General features: G+C 45.4%; 1 protein-coding gene across 3 annotated transcripts; it reads left to right on the top strand.

The window, feature by feature from the left end:
• Nucleotides 1–334: 334 nt before the first annotated feature.
• LOC122541491 (zinc-binding protein A33-like) lies at nt 335–15,949 on the top strand. 3 transcript variants are annotated; one of them, XM_087979164.1, is made up of 6 exons: nt 335–606; nt 5,925–6,020; nt 9,201–9,434; nt 11,013–11,041; nt 11,133–11,248; nt 12,672–15,949. In XM_087979164.1, the coding sequence occupies exons 1-6, from the start codon at nt 412–414 to the stop codon at nt 13,226–13,228; spliced, it is 1,227 nt and encodes a 408-aa protein (XP_087835290.1). In that variant the 5' UTR covers nt 335–411; the 3' UTR covers nt 13,229–15,949. The 3 variants fall into 3 exon arrangements, with proteins under 3 accessions (XP_087835290.1, XP_087835289.1, XP_043534237.2); XM_087979163.1 differs by having other exon boundaries at nt 336–606; nt 5,922–6,020; nt 9,204–9,434; XM_043678302.2 differs by having other exon boundaries at nt 339–606; nt 5,922–6,020.
• The last annotated feature ends 8,238 nt before the right edge of the window (nt 15,950–24,187 follow it).

Raw genomic sequence — 24,187 nt, forward strand, 5'->3', positions numbered from 1 at the left:
AGATAAATGGGGGAGGGGGGGGGGGAGAAGAAAGTAGCATAGAGTACAATAGGTGAATGGGGAGTGGTGGTGTGGTGGGGATGGAGGTGATAGGTCAGAGAGGAGGGTGGGGGAGTCTTGGCAACGTCCTGTTCCAGTAAGTATCTGGGAGTGACAACCTCTCCGCCTATATCCAGGAGGCGGGCCTTTCATAGATTCTCTTCCAGCAAACTAGGAAATGAAACTGAAAAAGGTTTGCAAATACCAGTTTCGGGAGAATTGGCTTTGCGTGTTTGTGGGGTGGGGTGGGGTTGGCCAAGAGATTGTGCAGAACGTTAAAGATCGACCTCCCTGTTGCTGAGGGTGTCTGCCTGGCGAAAGAACCGGGGGGGGGGGGGGAAGCTGAGACAGTGTGCTACCTGGGCCGACGCGATGAAAGCTTTCACGGAGGCTCAGCCCTCCCTGAAGGATGCACAGAGAACGGGCAGCTGTCTCCGGGAAGATCCGAGCCATCAGCAGGAGCTGAAACTTTACTGTAAAACCCACCGGCAGATGCTCTCCGAGACTTGCAGAGCCCACAGGAACCACGAGGTGGTCCCTGTCCAAGAGGCAGCTGAGGAACTGAAGGTAAGGGGCGGCTGGGAGGAGCTGGTCTGTCCGGTAAACAGTTTCAGAAATTCCTCTTTCCTGGAGTTTCAGATCCATTCAGCAGTCACATCCAGTCACATCTTCATTGTCCAGAGACCCAGCTTCTAGCAACGTTACCATCTTCACAGATGTGGAGGTGCCTGTGTTGGACTGGGGTGAACAAAGTCACACATCACACGACACCACGTTATAATTCAAGGTTTACAGTATCTAGAAATACGGTGCAAGCTTCAGAGCGCTGTTCCTTTGTCAGTAGAGTATGATCATAGGACAAAGAATTTATAGTAAAAGACCACAGTGACATACACTCACGTGAGATATTGAACAAACCTAGGTTGCTGTTAAGTCTTGCATTTTTTAGAATGGGGATGCAGGTTTTCATATGTCAACCCCAGAGCTTCCTTCAAGTCACATTGTGGAGATAACTTAAGGTTTTATAAAAAAAAAGGGGACCTCAATTCAGATAATTTAGTAAAGGTGTAAGGTTAGAGTCTGTATGTATTCCAATCTTGAGTCAGACTGGTTCTATTTCCAAAGAAGACATTTGTAAGATGTCACATGGATTGCAAAAGCATGTTGACTGCCTACAGATTTTAATCTTGAGTCAGACTGGTTCTATTTCCAAAGTAGGAATTTATAAAATGTCACATGGATTGTAAAAAATATTGACTGCCTACAGAATATGTACACATTTTAATAGAGTTTCCACTGTGTATATTCCCCATTCCCTAGTCACCCTGGGGAAAGTGCAGGGGAGTGCTGACCTGATTGAGTTCCTGTACCTGCTAACTGACAACTTCCGGCTAAACTGGGTAAATTCATACTCTCCTAAAATCAGTTCAATGTCTGCACTTTAGGTGAACCCAGCAACTGTCCTCCATAGCCCAGCTCTCAATCCCAGATTTGCTGCTTGCATTTAAATCCTACCAGGTGCCTTGATGGGGATTGAACCCACATTCCCTGGGCATGAGTCAGGACCTCTGCATTGTTAGTCCAGTGACACTACTACAGTGCTCCATCCTCCCCACCATGAGGCAGATTCTCCCACCCAGCTGGCTTAGGACAGAGGTTGGTGGAAGATGGAGTGGGCAATGATACCAAAGAGCAGAGACTTTGTCAAGTACAAATTGAGACAGAAAGCTTTACCTTTCCTTGCCTCTGTCGGTAATCTGTGTTGTTGATAAGTGCTGAAAATGTGTTGCTGGAAAAGCACAGCAGGTCAGGCAGCATCCAAGGAGCAGGAGAATCGACGTTTCGGGCATGAGCCCTTCTTCAGGAATGAGGAAAGTTTTTCTTGTCGTTGATAAGAGGCAGGGACCCAATTGGAAATCCTCAAACATGGAACTGTAAGGGAAATGTCTATGAGTTAGGGGGGAAACGATGCTCATTGATTATAGAGAGAAAAGGGCAGTCAAGGTTTGCATGCTTTTTGAGACAACATGATGGCAGATTTGAAAGGGAAGGCAGTGCCTAACAACAGACCATAAGACACAGGAGCAGAATTAGGTCATTTAGCGCATCAAATCTGCTCCACCATTCGATCATGGCTGAAATGTTTCTCAACCCCATTCTCCTGCCTTCTCCCCATAACCCTTGATCCCCCCTTACTAATCAAGAACCCAGCTATCCATATCTTAATACACTCAATAATTTGGCCTCCACAGCTCCCTGCAGCAATGAGTTCCACTGATTCCCTGGCCTCTGGCTGAAGGAATTTCTCCTCATCTCCATTCTCTAGTGTCATCCCTTCATTCTGAGACTGAAGCCCTTGGGTCGTAGTCTTTCCTTCTTGTAAAAACATTTTCTCCATGTCCACTGTAACCAGGCCTCTCGGTATTCTCTAAGTTTCAATCAGATCCCCCTCATCCTTTTAAACTCCATTGAGGACTGACTCAGAGTGTTCAATCTCTCTTCATATCAGAAGCCCTTCATCCCTGGAATCATTCTTGTAAACCTTCTCTGGACCCCCTCCAATGCCAACACAACCTTCCTTAGATACAGGGCTCAAAACTGCTCATAATAGACCAAATACAGTCTGACCAGAGTCCAATACAGCCTCAGCAGTGCATCTCTCCTTTTGTATTTTAGCCCTGTCAAAATGAAAACTAACATTGCATTTGCCAACTGCCAATTGAACCTGCAATTTAAACTTAAAGGAATCCTGAACGAGGACTCCTAAGTCCCTTTGTGCTTCAGATTTCTGAAACCTTTCCCCATTGAGAAAATAGTCCATGTCTCAATTCTTCTTACCAAAATGCATAACCTCATACCTTGCCACATTGTATTCCATCTGCCACTTCTTTGCCCACTCACCTAGCCCTTCTGCAACCTCCCCACTTCCTCAAGACTACATGTCCCTCTACCTATCTTTGTGTCATCTGCAAGTTTAGCAACAATGCCCTCAGTTCCATCATCCAGATTGTTAATGTATAACATATGGTCCTAACATTGACCCCTGCAGAACACCATTAGTCACCAGCTGCCATCCTGAAAAAGACCCTTTATCCCTATTCTCTTTATTCTGCCAGTCAGCCAATTCTCTATCCATGCCAGTACCTTGCCCAAGTCATCGTGAGCTCATATCTTGTTTAGCAGCCTCCTGTGCAGCACCTTGTCAGCAGCCTTCTGGAAATCCAAATAAATCACACCTACACGCCCTCCTTTGTCTAACTTACTCATGACCTCCTCAAAGCATTCCTCCAGTTCTGTCATGCATGATTTCCCCTTGATGAAGCCGTGCTGACTCTGTCACTTATAGAGTCATAGAGTCATACACAGCATGGAGACAGACCCTTCGGTCAAACCTGTCCATGCCGACCAGTTATCCCAAACCAATACAATCCCACCTGCCAGCACCCGGCCCATATCCCTCCAAACCCTTCCTATTCGTATACCCATCCAAATGCCTCTTAAATGTTGCAACTGTGCCAGCCTCCACCACTTCCTCTGGCAGCTCATTCCATACACGTAAGTTGTCCAGTAGGTCTCTTTTATATCTTTCCCCTCTCACCCTAAACCTATGCCCTCTAGTTCGGGACTTCCCGATCCCAGGGAAAAGACTTTGCCGATTTAGCCTATCCATGCCCCTCATAATTTTGTAAACCTCTATAAGGTCACCCCTCAGCATCCGACTCTAAGTACTCTGCAATCTCAACCTTAACGATAGACTCCAAAACCTTACTAATGACTAGGGTCAGGCTAACCAGCCTATTTTCCAGTCCTCTGGGGATTTTCTTTGACTCCAGTGATTCCTGAAAGATCACCACCAATGCCTCACAATTTCTTCAGCTGTCTCCCTCAGAATCCTGGGGATTGGCCCATCCGGTCTGGATGATTTATCCCCCTTCAGACCTTTCCACCTCCTCAGCACCTTCTCCTTAGTGATAGCCACTACACTCACCTCTGCCCCTGACTCCCTTGAAGTTCTGGTATGCTGCTGGTGTCTTTCAGCATGAAGACTGATACCAAATACTCAGTTCCTTCACTACTACTTCGTTTCTATTCCTACTTCTCCTCGGTTCCTCAAAGAGGAAATAGTTAACAGTCTCATTTTTAATCTGGGAGCTGGGAATCAGCACAGTTTGAGAATTAGGGCCAGACCGTTTGGGAGAGATGCTAGTAAACATTTCCACACACAAAAAGTGGTAGACAGTTAGTACTCTCTTCCACAGTAGCAGTGGATGTTGGATCAGTTGTTCATTTTAGATCTGAGAAGATCATTTTTGTTAAGTGAAGGTATTAAAGAATATGGAGTTCAGACACAGATCAGCTTTGATCTCATTGAGTGGTGGAACAGGCTTGAGGGGCTGAATGGCCTCCAATGGGAGAGGAGCTGGCCTAGCGGTATTATCAGTGGAGTATTAACCCAGAGGCACAGGTAATGTTCCTGGGATATGGGTTCAAATCCCACCACAGTTGTCAAATTTAATTCAATTTTTAAAAATCGAGAAGTAAGGGTCTAATCGTGAATCTATTGCCAGTTGTTGGAAACACCCATTTAGTTTGTGAATGTCCTTTAGGGAAGGAAACTGCTATCCTTACTTGGTCTGGCCCACATGTGACTCCAGACACACAACAATGCCCTCTGGGCAATTAGGGATGGGCAATAAATGCTGGCCTAGCCAGTGCCTCCCTCATCCTGTGAATAAATACATTCTGAAAAAAATGGTCCTATGTCAGTTGAATAAGGAGCAAGGCATCTGGAGGGTAAAAAAGATGATAAGCCTGGAGAGAGCAGAAGGGGAAACAATAGACAATCAGGGGAAGGAAGGAAGGCACAAGAAACAGAGAAGTTCTTGCTCCGATCACTGTGAACCCGTGACATCTTCAATACCAATGGGCTTACTTCAGTAGGAGAAAGTGAGGTCTGCAGACGCTGGAGATCAAAGCTGAAACTTTATTGCTGGAACAGCACAGCAGGTCAGGCAGCATCTAGGGAACAGAAGATTCGACGTTTCGGGCACATGCCCTTCTTCAGTAGGCCAAGGTGGGATAGGCTGGGCATCTCCAATATCACTGGAACTACACACCTCCCACTTTAGAAGCTGACCACAATTAATAATACAACCTGACCCAGGGCCCAATCAAACAAGGAAAAATAAAATCACGCTTGTTAAATCCGGTATATTTTTAAAAAGGTAATCACAATAATGCTGTTTTCTTACTGGAGAGAGATGACTGGTAGTGAGCTGATCCCGAGGGTGACCGCATCTCAGGCTGGGGGGATGGTCGAGGAAGCTCAGCCACACTTTTTGTATCACTCTGCAGCAACTAAGGGCTGCTGTTGTCTTTCTCAAGTATGTTACCATGAGTTTTTACAACAATTGACAATGACCACATTAAATATTTAATTCCAGATTTTGATTTATTTCCAATTCCATCATCTGCTCTCGTTTATTTTGTAACTGGGTCCCCAGGTGACAGTCGCACTGTGCCATCGCCTCTCTGGAGGAGCTGTTGAAACATTCTGTGATGTAACAGGGCCCTCTGTAATCACGTGCTAGAGATTCCAGTCAGCGCTGCTGTGTCATCGTGCAGATAATGTCCATAAACATGATTGAAGAAACACTTTGAGGTCTGGCCTGAACATAACTAAACCAATGCACCCGTACAGAAGCAGTCTTTAGTAGTTATGTTACTTTGTTTAAAATAAGCACAGTAATGCCCTCTGTTAAAAACAGCAACGATTTGAACATTAGCTGAATGTTTTGAGTCTAATATTCACATTCCTAATAATTGTATGCAGGCTTACAGACTTGATGTCAGCACAATTAATAGATGTGTCCCATTTTCAGCAGGAACTGCTGCAAACTTTACTGTGTCCACTCCAGAACAAGAAGAGGGAATGCAGTATCTCAAAGAAGACCTACGAGAGAAGGTTAGCTTGCATTAAGGTACGTTTAATACATCGTTTATGTAAAATTTTAAACTCTTGCTCAACTATCCTCTTTAAGCCTGTTTAATCAAAGATAAGCCTTAACGTAACATCTTTACTCTGAGGTGTTTGTGTAAAAGGGTCATAAATATAGAATAGTCGCCAAGAAATCCTGTTGGAAATCAGGAGCAACTCTTTCACTCGGAGAGACTTCACTACAACAGGGAGTGACTGAGACAAGTCAAATCGAGGCATTCAAGAGGAAGCTGATTTGATTTGATTGATTACTGTCACGTGTAGCGAGATATAGTGAACAGTGTTGTTTTACAGGGCAAAAGTGAGGACTGCAGATGCTGGAGATCAGAGTCTAGATTTGAGTGGTGCTGGAAAAGCACAGCAGGTCAGGCAGCATCCGAGGAGCAGGAAAATCGAGGTTTCGGGCAAAAGCCCTTCATCAGTGTTGTTTTACAGGCAGATCATATACTATACAAGTGCATCAAGGTAACTGGTAAGAAGTTGTGGGTGTACTGTACCTTTAGGAGAGTTGAAAAGCTGGCAAGGACTTAGAGAAGCTCAGAGAGTCCAGAACAAGGTAACAATGTAACCTTTGGTCAAAACAGCTAGAGTAGCTGGGTTGCCATGAGACAAAAACAAATTCAAATTCAGCCAATCTGTTTAAATTATGCCCCAAGATATCAAGCTCCAATCAATTAATTTAGTATTTTGATAATATTAAAACCAATGAAACGATCCAATGTGTTGGGATGTAAATAACAGATATTTTGACCAGTTAGCCAAAAGAGAGACCTGCTAAGCCACCAACAAGGACAGACTGCCAGCAGAACAGCTCTCTGAAAGACACCGGTTGATAAGTTTGTGCAGCAGACCATCGACCTGAATAGAGAATTACAGAGAAAACTCGGCTAGCTGACTTGTTTTGAAAATTGGTCTTTTTTTGGTAAATCATAACTGGGATTTTTTTATTGGACTAGTATTGTAGAGGGGGAGGTAAAAGATAGGTTTAAGAGAAATGAGTTGTAAATGGTCGTTAGTTAATAGTCTCTGTTATACTTAAAGAATAAAGTTATTAATTTTTACTTTAACTAGTGACCTCTGGGATAGCCCTTTGCCTCTCAAATTTTAACAGATTACAGCACGGGGTGAATCTTTTCTGTGTGGCTGATTTAAATTAGCGAGGGGTTTACCCCTTGTCATAACATAACAAAAAAGAATACAGGTTACAGTGTTACAGCTGCTGCGAAGGTGCACAGAGAAAAATCAACATTAACCTTGAAATAATAGATGAAGGAAAAAGGAATGGAAGGTTATGTTGACACACTGAGCAGAGCAGTGTAGAGTGAGCAGAGTCAGCTGAAGTATAAATGCTGGTATGGACCTATCAGGCCCAATATTCCATTTCTGTGCTGCACATATTTTCTTTGCAAGAAAATTGACCCCTTCAGAATGCAAATGCAGTTGAAATTTTGGTTCGATTTCACGTCCTCATTTGGGAAACTGATTCTTCAATCACACTGGGGAAGCCTCATGATAAAACCCAAGGGAAGCAGCTGCCTGAGACTGCCTGGAACCCACGTAGATGTGACAGTTTAGAAGACTCAACAACACCTCTTCTTCCTCAATGGATGAAGACTATTGGAATCTCACTGGACATTCCTCTGTCACCCAGTACTGGCCAGGCCAGCATTTATGGGCAAAAGCCCTTCATCAGGATTTCCTGATAAAAGGCTTTTGCCCGAAACGTGGACTGTCCTGCTCCTTGGATGCTGCCTGACCTGCTGTGCTTTTCCAGCACCGCACTATTGACTCTGATCTCCAGCATCTGCAGTCTTCATGTTCGCCTAGGCCAGTATTTATGGCTCATTCTGAATTGCCTGCAGGGCAGTTGAGAGTCAACCACATAGCTGTGGGTCTGGAGTCACATATAGGCCAGACCATGAAAGGATGGCAGATTTCTTCCTCTATAGGACTTTATGAATCAGGTGACAATTGATAGCAGTTTCACGGTCATCATTAGACACTTAATTCCAGATTTTTATTGAAGTGAAATATCCAGGATTCAAATACCGTCACCGGGAACATTATAGAACATAGAACATAGAAGAATACAGCGCAGTACAGGCCCTTCGGCCCTCAATGTTGCGCCGATCCAAGCCCACCTAACCTACACTAGCCCACTATCCTCCATATGCCTATCCAATGCCCGCTTAAATGCCCATAATGAGGGAGAGTCCACCAGTGCTACTGGCAGGGCATTCCATGAACTCACGACTCGCTGAGTAAAGAACCTACCCCTAGCATCTGTCCTATACCTACCCCCCCTTAATTTAAAGCTATGCCCCCTTGTAATAGCTGACTCCATACGTGGAAAAAGATTCTCACTGTCGACCCTATCTAAACCCCTAATCATCTTGTACACCTCTATCAAGTCACCCCTAAACCTTCTTTTCTCCAATGAAAACAACCCCAAGTGCCTCAGCCTTTCCTCATATGATCTTTCTACCATACCAGGCAACATCCTGGTAAACCTCCTCTGCACCCGTTCCAGTGCCTCCACATCCTTCGTGTAGTATGGCGACCAAAACTGCACACAATACTCCAGATGCGGCCGCACCAGAGTCTTATACAACTGCAACATGACCTCAGTACTCCGGAACTCAATTCCTCTACCAATAAAAGCCAGTACGCCATATGCCTTCTTCACCGCACTATTTACCTGGGTGGCAACTTTCAAAGATCTGTGGACATAGACACCAAGATCCCTCTGCTCATCCACACTACCAAATATCCGACCATTAGCCCAGTACCCCATCTTTTTGTTACTCTTACCAAAGTGAATCACCTCACACTTTTCTGGCTCTTTGGACTAATCATCCAGTGACAATCCCTCCAGGACAGCACCTCCCAACCACTCAAAGCATTGACTCTCTCCACAGATGCTACCAGACCTCGTGAGTTTCTCCAACCTTCTCTGGCCTTGTTTCAGCTCATTCTGTAGGTTTGAGATTGGAGTCTGTTTGCTGGTGTTGTCAGTAGCTGTGAGTTTTCCAGTGCTCTGTAATGTAAACCTTATTGGCAAACGTATACATGTCAGGAATCAGGAATGGCTTGAAACACATATCATTTGTGTCCCAGAAATTGATCCATTAATCTGGTCATTTCAATTTTTCTGTTCCCACAGCAGCGAACAAACGAGGCAGAGCAGCACGTGAAGAAAGAGTTTGACAAACTTTACCAGTTTCTGCAGAAGGAGGAGAAGATTGCCTTGCAGAAACTGAAGCAGGAAAAGAAGAAAAAGACCCTGTTGATGAAAGGAAAGATCGAGAAGATAACCAAAGAAATAGCAGTGCTGTCCGCCTCCATTCAGGAGGTGCAGCAGTTACTGGGAGAAGAGGACCACGTGTGGTTTCTCAGAGTCAGTGCCTCCTTGGACATTCACTTTCTCTTCCCTGCCTTTTCCCGTTTGTCCCAACAGAAGCTGACATTGTCATTTAAGGCTCTGTTCCCAATCCCATCGTGGATTCCAGTCTCACTCCACTCTGATCAGCTCACCCAGGCTGACACTGCAGGGCACTACAGAGAGAGCACTGCACTGGCCTTTGGATGTGACACTACACCAAGTCACAGCCGGGTGGATGTAAAAAGATCCTATTTGAGAAATTTATGGCAGGGGGAAGCTGGACTGAGCAAACTGAAATTGGTTACTCCGTGCTTGTGCTGCCCACACAGTTGAATAGTCAGTTGGCTTTAGGCTCAGGCACGACAAATGACCATTAGTCTTAGTGACATATCAAAGTCTTCAGGAGAAGAGGCGGGGAGATAGAGAGAGGACAGCAAATGAAAAAGCTTATATCTGCTAGAGTCTTGAAGAGGTGACTGGATTGAAATGTTTAAGGTCCTGAGAGGTCTTGATGAGATGGATGTGGAGAAGATGTTTCCTCTTGTGGAGAAAATCTAGAACTAGGTTCATAGTTTGAAAATAAACTGAATCCTATTCAAAACCAAGAAACATTTTCTGTAAGAGACCTGTGAGTCTTTCAAACTCTCTCCTTGTAAAAAGAATGGGAGCAAAATCATTGAATCATAGAGATGTACAGCATGGAAACAGATCCTTCAGTCCAACTCGTCCATGCCAACCAGATATCCTAACCTAATCTTTTAAATTTTTCCCCTCTCCACCTAAACCTATGCCCTCCAGTTCTGGACTCCCCAATGCCAGGGAAAAGACCTTGTCTATTTACCCTATCCAAGCCCCTTATGATTTTATAAACCTCTATAAGGATCACCACTCAACTGTCATTAAATACTTTTAAGGCAGAGATAGAGAGTCACAATAAACCAGGGAAGGTACAAGGGTATCAGGGCTAGGCGGAAATGTGGAGTAATAAGATCAGCCATGATCTCATTGAATGGAGAAACAGACTTGATGGGCCAAGTGGCCTACATCTGCATTCATATAAAGTATCTCTTCTGTTTTCATGGGAATATGAAACCCACTGTTCTTTGAAACTAATTATTTTACACAGGGAATATTTGAATGTATAAGGTAATTGTAGTTGACTCCATTGTGAGTTGCGTTGTAGGATATCAGCTGTAGCAAATCATTAAATTCACACTGTCAGCATAAAGGGCTGATTTTTGTTGTTTAAAGTCTGAAAACCTTACTATTTATCTGAATCCCTACTCTGTGAAAGCAGGCCATTCGGTCCATCATGTCCACACCAACCCTTTTGAAGGCCATCCCACCCCTCGACATTTTCAATGGCCAATTCACTTAACCTGCACATCCTATGACTGTGGGAACAAACCCACACAGACATGGGGAGAATGTCTGTGTGGAGTTTGTTCAGTCACCTGAGGGTGGAACCAAACCTGGGTCCCTGGTGCTGTGAGGTTGCAGTGCTAGCTACTGAGCCACCGTGTCTCCCTTAAATATGTGATATGTTTGTAACAAAGTTCTGAAAGAGTAATTGCTATCTTTTGCTTCTTTCAGAGATATCCAGAGATGGTGAAAAGCTGCAGGTAAATAGATTTAATGAGAACCTATTTTTCTTCTCTGATGTTGAATGCTCATAATTTGCTGCTGTTACCTTGCACTGCTCTGTTCATGTAGAGTGAAGAGATCTACCCCAGCTCCAGTGAAGACTGGTCCTGTTGTCAATGTAGAGAAGGCCATTGGATCTCTGCAGTACCGAGTCTGGAAGAAGATGTTGACAGTGATTAGCACAGGTTAGTTTTCTGGCATGAGGCAGTGGATGGACTGATCTCCCCAGGAACAGACAGAAAGACAGAGTTTGAATTGCTCAGCTCAGCAGCTCTCTTCTGGAAGTGTTAGGAGCTGTATAGCGAGGTGAGACTGATTGCCCTTGACATCAAACTCACAGAGGGTTGTGAGCGTTTTGAACTCCTTACCACAGAGAGCTGCGGGCAGAGTTTCATTGTGTATTTTAAGGCTGAGATAAATAGATAATTTTTGAGGAATCAAGACTAATGGGGAAAGGGTAGGAAAGTGGACATGAGGAATATCAGATCAGCCATGAACCTACTGAATGGTAGAGCAGGCTCGAGGGGCCAAATGGCCTACTCCTGTTCCAATTTCCTGTGGTTATATGGTCATATGAACCTTCCCTTCATCATAAGATCAGGAGTAGGATGGTCAAAGACATCTGCTCAATGATCAGCACCATTCATGACTCTTCAGATTCTGAAGCATGATCAGAGGCATCATGGACAATATCTAGTTTTGCTTTCATAAGTGGTAATTAACTTTTGCGCCACCCAGGTACCAGGTAACTAGAGAAGATCTGACCCATCTCCCCTGGACATTTAGTGGTATTACCAATGCTGAAACCACAGCATTACCACCAAGGAGGTCACCATTGACCAGCCTGGACAGGCCTTATAAATATTGTGCTCACAAGAGCAGGTGGGGAGTTCAGGATTCTATACTCAGAAACTGATTTCCTGACTCTCCAAAGCCTGTACATCATCTACAAGGCACAAGTCAAGAATATGATGGAATACTCCCCAATTATCTGGATGGGTGCAGCTCCAACTGCAACACTCAAGATTCTTGACACTATGCAAGTCAAAGCAGCCGGCTTGATTGACATCCCATTGCCACCTTAAGCATTCACTCTACCAATACTCAGGAGAAGCAGAGTGTACCATCTACATTTACACTGCAGCAGCTCACCAAAGCACCTTCTACAGACTTCTACCAACTAGAAGGACAAAGACATCACTACAACCTGCAAGTTCCACTCCAAGCCACTCATTATGGAAACATATCACTGTCCCTTCAGTGTCACGAGGTTCAAATCCAGGAACTCCCTCTCGAACGCCACTGTGGTGTCCATGTATCCCATGGGCTGCAATTGTTCAAGATGGCAGCTCACAACCGCAGTCTCCGCAGCAACTAGGGGTGGGCAATAAATGCTGACTTGGCCTGTGACAGTGCCCATCGCAGAAATGAATAGGTTATTGGGAAATCAGACGCTAATTATAGAATCCAGTGTAAGTGAGGGTGAGAGTAACATTGCCATGTTTCTGTCTATCATCTCATTAATGATATTACTCATCAGCTTCTCAGGGAGTGTTCAGGTCACCCACAGAATGTGTTAAGAGTTTCTGTTTAATTCTATTCCCTCAGCTCCAGTGACCTTGGACCCTTGTACAGCTCACCCATATCTCCTCCTATCCGAAGACTTCACGAGTGTGAGGCACACCACGAAAAGACAGCAGTCACCCTCGGACTCCCCACAGAGATTTGATCCTTGCCTGTGTGTCCTGGGACGTGAGGGATTCACATCTGGGGAACATCACTGGGAGGTGATGGTGGGGCAAAAGACTGAGTGGGATGTGGGTGTGGTCAGAGAATCTATCAGCAGGAAAGAGGCCATTGACCTGAATCCAGATTCCGGAGGCTGGATAGTCGCATTGAGAAATGGATATCAGTACAGAGCTGCTACCAAAACGTGGAAACACTTAGATCTGAGGGAGAAACCAAGGAAGATCCGTGTCTGTCTGGATTATGAGGGAGGGAAGGTGTCCTTTTATAACTCAGAGAATAAGACCCATATCTACACTTTCACTGCGACATTCACTGAGAAACTCTACCCCTTCTTCAGTCCTGGTCGAAATGATGGTGGTAAAAATGCTGAACCACTGAAAATCTGTCCCCGTAGAGTAATAATCCGAGAGGAATAGGATTTTTGTTTGAATCAAAGGGAAATTTTGCAAATGCTGGAAATGGGAAATAAAAGCAGAAACTGCAGTGGATTAGGCAGCGTCTGTAGAGAGAGGAATGACATCAGTCTTCCAGATACTGCAGTCATTAAGTGTGCGAATTTGACAACTTTACTCCGTAACGATAGCTTCTGTTTTCTTTTGGCATGTACACTTCCTGCACCTCCATCTTTTGTTCCTGTTCTGGTCCTGTTACTATCCCATGTAGACTGGGCTCATCATTGTTTCCACCATCTCCTGCCTCCCATCCTATCATAGTAACTGAAATAACTCCACAGCGGCCGGTCACCATCACCCTTTATTTACATGTGGAGAGTCCTTGAACTGATTCAGTTCCCTCCGAGCCAGCTCTCAGAGCAAACAGAACCTCGAACATTTCTGTTTATTTGTTTTTTTTCTCTTCTTCCTCAGAGGCAGCTCTCAAGTGAACAGAACATTTGACACCTTGTTTATTTTTTTAAAAATTTTCTCTTTTTATTCTATTACACCCACACTACCGCCTAACTGTGGTGGTGTATATGTTTTCCCCAGTACCCATGTTGTGTGTGCGCAGGTGTGAGACACAGTGAAAGACACAAGGTGTATGATTCTTTATTCAATATCCACCACCAGGAAGAAAGGAAACACCCGAGTGGGCAGTGACAAGCAGTGCCCTTCACATCAAAGGGCAATGCTGTGTGATCAAACAGTGAAGGGGAGGGCAGGGGTTAAATCAAAATAGAGTTGGAGGGAGAAATAATACACTCCACTCCCTGCGGTGCCCACCTCTCCCTGAACACTTTTGTTTATTTTTAAAATTTTTTAAAATTTTTTTTAGGTGGACAGTGTGCAGCAGCAGTCTATTTTTTTTAACCCCCACACTACCACCTAACTGCGGTAGTGCTTATTTTATCCCCAGCACCCATGTTGTGTGTGTGCAGGTGTGAAACACAGTGAGAGACACGAGGTGCACGAATCTTTATTCAATTTCCACCACCAGGAAAATAGGAAAACACCCGAGTGGCCAGTGACAAGCAGTGCCCTTCACATCAAAGGGAAATGCTGTGTGATCAAACAGTGAAGGGGAGGGCAGGGATTAAATCAAAATAGAGTTGAAGGGAGAAATAATACACTCCACTCCCTGCGGTGCACACCTCTCCCTGAACACTCTTGTTTATATCTGTCAGCCAGAGCTCCCTGATTGGATCCAGTTAACAGCCCTAATCAGGAACTCATATTCCATGAGGTCTACCTTGTTACAATCATTATATTATCCTCCTCTATGTACCCCTCCCTCCGTTCCTATCTAAAACATGTTATTCCCCTAACATCTTCTATCTTTGATAAAGGGCCTGGAGGGCTAACTCTGTCTCCCTCTCTCTGCAGATGCTGAGTATTTCTAGCTTTAGATGTTTATACTTTAGGAGCATTTCTTTCTGAAGTCGATCAGGAAACACAAGGCTAATCAAGGGATAGCTGTATGCTGTTTTTCAGGGTCTTTCTCTAAATATCTGAGTGATATAAATATCTTCTTACCTCCTCCAGATTCCAGAGTTCAGGAAACCAATGTATAAGCAATTGTTTGTTTTTAATATTGGGATAAAGGAATATATTTTCAGAATATTATGTAAAATGGTTCTAATCGATTGATATTAATATTTCAAAGAATGACCCAGCACAGAAGAATCTTCCATCCTATTGCCTGTTCCACTTCTTTGGAAGACCATTCTATTAGCCGATGCTCCTGGCCATTTTCCTTTACGAAACTGAAAACATTTCTCCTTTGAGGATTAGCCCAATTCCTTTTTGAAAGTTGGGCTCATTGTTTTTTTAAGCTTAACTGTGGTTATATGCCAATGGGCAAAAGTGAGGCCTGCAGATGCTGGAATCAGAGTTTAGGTTAGAGTGGTGCTGGAAAAGCACAGCAGGTCAGGCAGCATCCGAGGAGCAGGAGAATCATCGTTTCGGGCAAAAGCCCTTCATCAGCAAGCCCTTCCAGTGCCACTCTAATCTAGATTCTGCTTCCAGCCAATGTCAGGAGGGAGAAAGTGAGGACTGCAGGTGCTGGAGATCAGAGTCAAGAGTGTGGTGCTGGAAAAGCACAGCAGGTCAGGCAGCATCCGAGGAGCAGCAGAATCGACGTTTCAGGCAAAACTGATTCACCTGCTACTTGGATGCTGCCTGACCTGCTGTGCTTTTCCAGCACCATACTCTCAATTCCAGCCAATGTCACCTTGCTGAATAATATCACCAATGAGACGCTCCAAGACATCTTCCTTATCTGTTGATACAATGTGAGACATTGAGAATTTGCAGCATCTCGAGAAGGACTTGAGCGTGATTTTCAGAAACCCAACGTTCGCATGCTGACAGAGGGCTAAAAGCAGGAGCAGTTACTCCAGAGGTTGCTCAGAGTCTGGGTACTTGCTTGAGGTTCTGTCAAAGCAGAAAAACATACATCACTAGTATCCCAAACTCAACAACAATCCAGAAATTGTAATAAGGAAAGGCCACAAACAATTGAGTGTTGAGAATAATTTTAACCAAGCTCTATAGGCAGGGACTTCACAGGTTTGGATGGAATTCTGGTTGAGTTCAATAATAAGTAAAAGTGGATGGAGTACAAAAACTGTTATATTATTGTCTTTTGCTGTTCTTAAAACAAAATAAAGGAAAATGCTGGGAAAAGACCCTTTAATCTGCTCTCCAAGTTATAAATCAGTCTCAGGATTTATTAAGATATCTATATCTCCCAATAATTAAGATTTTTACTCATTCTTTTGTGGGATGAAAAGGAAGCATTTGTGGCCTGACCCTAATTGACCTGGAACTGATTTGAGGAGAAAGTGAGGTCTGCAGATGCTGGAGATCAGAGCTGAAAATGTGTTGCAGGAACAGCAGAGCAGGTCAGGCAGCATCCAGGGAACAGGAGAATCGACGTTCCGGGCATAAGCCCTTCTTCAGGAATGAGGAAAGTTTAGATTAGATTAGATTACTTACAGTGTGGAAACAGGCCCTTCGGCCCAACAAGTCCACACCGACCCGCCGAAGCGTAACCCACCCAGACCCATTCTCCTACATTTACCCCTTCACCTAACACTACAGGCAATTTAGCATGGCCAATTCACCTAACCCCTGCACATTTTTGGATTGTGGGAGGAAACCAGAGCACCCGGAGGAAACCCACGCAGACACGGGGAGAATGTGCAAACTCCACACAGAGAGTCGCCTGAGGCGGGAATTGAACCCGGGTCTCTGGCGCTGTGAAGCAGCAGTGCTAACCACTGTGCTACCGTGCCGCCCATTAAATTTCTTAGTCCTCTAGCTCACTAATTTTTCTGGCATCCTTGTAAGCCACTTCCTTTGACAGAATGCATTCTTTAACTGCTTTTATCATTGATTTACTTTTTTAGATTAGATTAAATTACATTAGATTAGATTACATTACAGTGTTGAAACAGGCCCTTCGGCCCAACAAGTCCACACCGACCCACCGAACCGCAATCCACCCATACCTCTGCATTTACCCCTTACCTAACACTACGGGAAATTTATAATGGCCAATTCACCTGACCTGCACATCTTTGGACTGTGGGAGGAAACCCACGCAGACACGGGGAGAACGTGCAAACTCCATACAGTCAGCCGCCTGAGGCGGGAATTGAACCCGGGTCTCTTGTGCTGTGAGGCAGCAGTGCTAACCACTGTGCCACCGTGCCGGCAAAGTGTGTCCAGCAGGCTAAGATAAAAGGTAGGGAGGAGGGACTTGGGGGAGGGGCGTTGGAAATGCGATAGGTGGAAGGAGGTCAAGGTGAGGGTGATAGGTCAGAGTGGGGTGGGGGCGGAGAGGTCAGGAAGAAGATTGCAGGTTAGGAAGGCCCCAACGCCTTATCTTCACCATGGACATCCAGTCCCTGTACACCTCCATCCCCCATCACGAAGGACTCAAAGCCCTCTGCTTCTTCCTTTCCCGCCGTACCAACCAGTACCCTTCCACTGACACCCTCCTTCGACTGACTGAACTGGTCCTTACCCTGAACATCTTCTCTTTCCAATACTCCCACTTCCTCCAAACGAAAGGAGTAGCCATGGGCACCCGTATGGGCCCCAGCTATGCCTGCCTCTTCGTAGGATATGTGGAACAGTCCATCTTCCGCAACTACACTGGCCCCACCCCCCACTTTTTCCTCCGCTACATCGATGACTGTATCGGCACCGCCTCGTGCTCCCACGAGGAGGTTGAACAGAGTGGGGTGGGGGCGGAGAGGTCACCAACATCTTCCACCCCGACCTCAAATTCACCTGGACAGTCTCAGATTCCTCCCTCCCCTTCCTCGACCTTTCTATTTCTATCTCAGACGACCGAATCAACACGAACATCTACTACAAACCGACCGACTCCCACAGCTACCTGGACTACACCTCCTCCCACCCTGCCCCCTGTAAAAACGCCATCCCATTCTCCCAATTTCTTCGTCTCCGCCACATCTGCTCCCAGGAGGACCAGTTCCAAAAACATACAACCCAGATGGCCTCCTTCTTCAAGGACCGCAATTTCCCCCCCCGACGTGGTCGACGATGCCCTCCACCGCATCTCTTCCACTTCCCGCTCCTCCACCCTTGAGCCCCGCCCCTCCAACCGCCACCAGGACAGAACCCCACTGGTCCTCACCTACCACCCCACCAATCTCCATGTACAGCGCATCATCCGCTGTCATTTCCGCCACCTCCAAACGGACCCCACCACCAAGGATATATTTCCCTCCCCTTCCCTATCAGCGTTCCGTAAAGTCCCTCCGTGACTCCCTCGTCAGATCCACACCCCCCACCAACCCAACCTCCACTCCCGGCACCTTCCCCTGCAACCGCAGGAGGTGCAAGACTTGTGCCCACACCTCCCCCCTCACTTCCCTCCAAGGCCCCAAAGGAAACTTCCATATCCGCCACAAATTCACCTGCACCTCCAAACACATCATCTATTGCATCCGCTGCACCCGATGTGGTCTCCTCTATATTGGGGAGACAGGCCACCTACTTGCGGAACGTTTCAGAGAACACCTCTGGGACACCCAGACCAACTAACCCAACCACCCTGTGGCTCAACACTTCAACTCCCTCTTCCACTCCACCAAGGATATGCAGGTCTTTGGACTCCTCCATCGCCAGACCACAACAACACGATGGTTGGAGGAAGAGCGCCTCATCTTCCGCCTAGGAACCCTCCAACCACAAGCGATGAACTCGGATTTCACCAGTTTCCTCATTTCCCCTCCCCCGATCTTGTCTCAGTCAAATCTCTCGAACTCAGCACCGCCTTCCTAACCTGCAATCTTCTTCCTGACCTCTCCATCCCCACCCCGCTCTGACCTATCACCCTCACCTTGACCTCTTTCCACCTATCGCATTTCCAACACCCCTCCCCCAAGTCCCTCCTCCCTACCTTTTATCTTGAAGGGCTTATGCCCGAAACATCGATTCTCCTGTTCCTTGGATGTTGCCTGACCTGCTGTGCTTTACCAGCAACACATTTTCAGCTACCTTTTATCTTAGCCTGCTGGACACACTTTCCTAATTCCTGAAGAAGGGCTTATGCCCGAAACGTTGATTCTCCTGTTCCCTGGATGCTGCCTGACCTGCTGCGCTGTTCCAGCAACACATTTTCAGCTCTGGAACTGATTTGGGCTATTTCAGGGGTGAACTAGAATCCCCCATGGTACTCTGAGTCTGCAGTCACATGCAGACCAGCCCAGGGAAGAGTGGCAGATTTCCTTCCCGAAGCCAAATGGCTCTTTACAGCAATCATTCCATGGTCAATGTCACTGAAAATTATTGTGATATCCTGGACGTATTTAAGTTCCAGCTGCCAAGGTGGGGTTTGAACCTGTGTGCCCCCGCAGCACCAGCCTGGGCCTCAGGATTTCTCATCCAGTCACGTCACCCTTATGTCCCTATTTCATAGCATCTAACATTTTGTATGAGTGTCACCATCCTCTCGACCTACACTGTGAATCTCTCCGTGACATTATCTCTGAATGGCACTGACAGAACTGATGTGACTCTGCAAGTTCACTCAGCTCAGCTAGACGATGTTCCCTTTGCTGAGAATCTGTTCTGGTTTGTTCATCTGTTTGCACTCTCACGCTGACATTAGATTTTGGTTAGTCTCTTTGTCACATTTTGAAGATTCCCTCTCATTGGGAAGGTGCTGTATATTCCATGGGAATGTGATCCTTCCTCCTGCACTCTCTCCCTGGAGCTGAAATCTTTGGAATTAGTTTGAGATATTTGACAAACGTAGGCCTGGAACAAATATGGCTGCTGAATGGATGTTCAAATTGGAGGTCAGATTTATTAAACCACGTTAGGGTTCAGTGTTTACTGACTTGGGTGGGAATATGTTTAATGTGTTGCAGGTGGATTTTAGACAATGTTTTTGTACAAGGAAAAAGGAAGAGTAGTTAGTTACCTTTACATCCCATGAGTCTGCAAGTGCTACGGTAGTAGCTGATCTTCTTGGTCAGCTTCTCCTTCCCCACATCCTCATATCACTTTGAAAATAAAAACAAAACCCTGACAATGCTGGAGATCTGAAAGAAAAACTACGTGCTGGAGAAACTCAGCAGGTTTGGCAGCATCTGTGGACAGAAAGCAGAGTTAATGCAATATGACCCTTCTAGGAACAATGGAAATTGGTCAGATTTGTCCTGCTTTTTTGTGTACATGACATATGCAGGTGTGTTGGGTATATGCTGGTGTGTTGTAAGTGTACTAGAGTTCGGCAGGTTCTGGAGCACAGCTTTCAATTTCTGTTGTCTGAATGTCACCAGGCCCCATAGCCTTTGCAGTATCCAGTGCCTCCCACCATTCCTTAATATCACATGGACTGAATCGAATTGGTTGAAGACTAGAATCTCTGATGCTGGGGATCACTGGAAAAGGCCGAGATGGATCATCTATCGGGCATCTCTGACTGAAGATGGATTCAAATGCTTCAGCCTTACCTTTTGTATAATATGTTGGGATTTCCCCATCATTTAGGATGCGGATACATTTGGAGTCTCCTCCTCCTCCTGGGAGTTATTTAATTGTCGCCTTCGACACAACATGTGACTCCAGACGCACTGCAATGTGGTTGACTTTGGTTTTTGAAAGGACCAAGCGAAGCATTCAGATGTATCTAGCACTGCAGAGGTTCAAGAAGGTTAAAAGTCACACAGCACCAGATTATAGTCCAACAAGTTTGTTTGGAAGCACTAGCTTTCGAAGCGCTGCTTCTTCATCATGTCATCAGGTGTGATGGTTAACTTTGTCCACCCCCAGTCCAAAACCGGCTACTCCACATCAGAGGTTCAAGAAGGCAGCTCACCACCGCCATCTCCAGGGCAATTGGGAATGGGCAATAAAGGAGGTAAAACCCACTGACACTGACTCATTCTGTGTCATACCTGTTTAGCTGGTGCAGAGCAACTAACTCGCAGCCACTGTTCCAGAGACGCCTGCAAAATTAAATCTCAAACTCAGTAACGTGGGGAATAATTGCAGAGGAATTAAAACCCGATACTGTTCCCTCACACTGCACTGAGGTGTCTGGCTCTGTGCTTAAGCCTGTGGATTGGAAGAGACAGTGCAGAACTCCCACTGATCAGCGAATCCAGGGATGGCGCTGAGATGGCAGAGGGTGAAACTACACAAAGTAAAACACAATGTGAAGTGTGGCAAAACATCGCGCTGCAGCAATTAGCAAGTTGTCAGGCTTTTAAATTTGGAAAGAAGGTAATGACAGAAAGTTGTATTCAAAAAGCGAATCAGGCTTGACAAACTGAGCAGTGCCGAAGCTGCCAGCAGATGGCGGAATTGCTCATTATTTCCTTTGGGCGGAGAAAAGGCGCTTTGCAAATGGTGAGCAGCAGCCTCAGAGTTCCATCGTGTCCAATGAGAACATGCAGAAACACTTAGTCTCCAATCCCTGCAGATATCTCTCTCTCTTATTAGGCAGGACACAAGACAGCAAGAAAATGAAACACTGGCAACCCATAACAGCCACTACAGAGGGAGCAGAAAACAACTTGGATTTGTGTAGCGCGTTTAAATGCAGAGAAACGAACTGAAGCTGTTTCATTCAAAGAAGTTGGCACTGAGGGCCAGAAAAGGCAATGCTGGGATGGGATGGGTGACAGGGTGCCTGGTTGGAGATCATATTCCCCAGCTCTGGGGATCCTCCAGAGGCTAGAATGGGAGCGGTGCGGCGATTGAGTGAATTGTCAAGCTGGAGGGAGTTACTGAAGTCAGGAAGGTCATGGGAGGGGGACTTAAAACGAGACATGTAAGCTTGCGGTAATGCTAGACCGGGAGCCAATGCGGACCAGTAGCTAACCAAGGAAGTTGAAGAGAGGATTAAGTTGAAATAAAAAGCGTGTTAGAAGATAAAAGTCAGCTATAGCGCGGAAGAATAGATAGATTCCAAACCCGGGAGGTGGGTGGGGGATCAAGGTGACAGAGCACATGGTCAGGCGCTTTTCAGCAATGACTCTGGGTCTCATGGAGAGGTCACTGCCGACCCTCTCAGCTCATAGCCCCCACCCCGACTAGCTGGTATTGGGAGACCACAGACACCACTTCACTGTCAAGAAGCCTATTCTAACATTTTCTGAGTAAATGATATTTTCAAACCACAAGTTCCAGGCTGGAGAGGTTACAGGTACTTTTAAATGCAGTTCAGGAGCAATTCTAAAATCCTAGACTTATCAAATCTCTCCAGCGTAGTTGGAAATGTTTTACTTGTTCCCCCCACCAGCTGCGCTGTGGAATTTTAGCCCTCCCCTTCAACAGAACTCGTTTCATTCAGCCCCCTGCGGCAGCACTTACACCACACGTGGGTCGGACTGGATGGCTGATAACGCCAGTCCGCAGCACAAGATACACCTAGCTGTTCGTCTGGAACGGAGAATTCGATCCCCATTTCCTCTAGAAGTTCATTCCACATCCAAACCACCATATCTTACGCTCACCAGCCTTGTGTCGATCAGTGAGTGATACTAATTTAAAACCACTGCTGCCAAACTTCACACTCCAACCTGTCCAGTCTTCTCACAGCTCAACCTGGGTTCGATAGAATAAAAGCCAGACTCCCTCAAAATACTTTAAGAAAGTAGCCTAGACCCTTACTATTTCTGATGTTAAAGGCAGTTGAGAAGTTGATATTCCAGGTGTGATGCAGCAGGTCAAATAACATAGCTTTAAGCAAAAAAGAACTTATTTAAACACAACAGTTGAAACGTGAACAAAGGAAAACACAATTTAGAATAACTTAACTAGTGGAAAATTTAACTGACCCAACACAGCAACCTAACGAAAGAGCTGTTCCTATTGCTGTAACATCCCATAAACACACCCCTTGGCAAACACAGGTTCTTACAGACAGGAGAACTTTTGGAGAGAAAAGTCAGCCAGGGATCATCTGCTGAAGCATGGAAGTTTTTGCACTGCAGCAGCTCCTGTGACTGTTACAACTGAACCAAACTCAAAATAAAAACCTGAACTGGGAGAACTGGCCACTCCTGTGCCATTGTTAAAATTGACATTTCAGCACCTCTGCCTTTACAATCGCGTTTGGAAAAAAAACCCAGAGACAAAATAATCTTTTTAAAGTGACAGCATCATCACAGCTTCCAGATTCCCCTCCAACCCACTCTGATTTACCCCTTACCTAACACTACGGGCAATTTAGTATGGCCAATTCACCTGACCTGCACATCTTTGGACTGTGGGAGGAAACCGGAGCACCCGGAGGAAACCCATGCAGACACGGGGAGAACGTGCAAACTCCACACAGTCAGTCGCCTCAGTCGGGAATTGAACCCGGGTCTCAGGCGCTGCGAGGCAGCAGTGCTAACCACTGTGCCACCGTGCCGCCCACAAAGGTCTGTACACTGAAAGCAGCTAGGGTTTAGCTCTGTGGCCAGGTCAGACACATGCAAGAAAAATGTCGACAGTAACACCTGGAACTCTTCATTACCTTACATGCTTAACTTTTTATCTCTCAATTCTCTTACTACTTCATACCTAAGACATTTTTATCCCTAAGTACCTTGATACCAAAGATGACACCATGTGTGGTGACACTATACACTTTTCAGTGTACTCCTGTACTTCTGTACTTGGGTACATGTGACAATAAAATTTAAAATCTCACAGGGTTGGAGCAATTTATTATCTAGTATAGAGGATTGATTAACCAACAGGAAATGGAGTCAGGATAAATGGGTCGCCTTCTGATTGTCAACATGTAACTAATGGTACATCACAGGGTTCAGTAATCGGGTCCCAACTATTTACAATCGATATTAGTGACTTAGATTCAGGGATAGAATGTGCAGATGACGTTAAAATAGTTGGGGAAGTAAGTTGCAATGAAGAAATAAGAAAATTTACAAATGGAAATGGATCAGTAAGTTGAATAGGCCAACATTTGGCAGATGGAATTGGAAATGGATAAATGTGAAGTTATCTATTTTGGTCAGAGGAATAGAAAGGCAATTTGTTTTCTAAATCCGAAGAAACTTCAGAGCATTATGATGCAGAGGGATCTGGGTGTTTTCATGCAAAAATGGCAGAAAACTTGTGTGCAGGTACAGCAGGTAACAGAAAAGCAACTATAATTTTGGCATTTCACACGAAGGAAACGGAGTATAGAAGTAAGGAAATGTTGCAGCAACTGTATAAGGCACCAGTGAGGCCTCATATGGAGTAGAGTGGTCAGGTTTTGTCACATTACTTGAAGAGGAATGTAGTTGTCAGCATTTCAGAGGAGGTTCACTAGATTGATTCGAGAGATGAGTGGGTTGTCTTATGAAGAGAGATCGAGCAGTTTAGGCCCATACTCTCTGGAGTTTAGAAGATTGAGAGGAGATCTAATTGAACGATATAAGATGCTAAAAATGA

Source organism: Chiloscyllium plagiosum, unplaced genomic scaffold (genome assembly GCF_037043375.1).
Source record: "Chiloscyllium plagiosum isolate Xiang-an unplaced genomic scaffold, Cpla_swu_hap1 HiC_scaffold_35, whole genome shotgun sequence".
Lineage (NCBI taxonomy): Eukaryota > Metazoa > Chordata > Chondrichthyes > Orectolobiformes > Hemiscylliidae > Chiloscyllium > Chiloscyllium plagiosum.

Excerpts from the sequence above, each read along its gene's own strand:
- LOC122541491 (XM_043678302.2), top strand. The coding sequence starts at position 412 with ATGAAAGCTTTCACGGAGGCTCAGCCCTCCCTGAAGGATGCACAGAGA. Across the intron at positions 6,021-9,200 it reads GAAGGTTAGCTTGCATTAAG|CAGCGAACAAACGAGGCAGA; the intron begins GTACGTTTAATA and ends CTGTTCCCACAG. Across the intron at positions 11,042-11,132 it reads GAGATGGTGAAAAGCTGCAG|AGTGAAGAGATCTACCCCAG; the intron begins GTAAATAGATTT and ends CTGTTCATGTAG.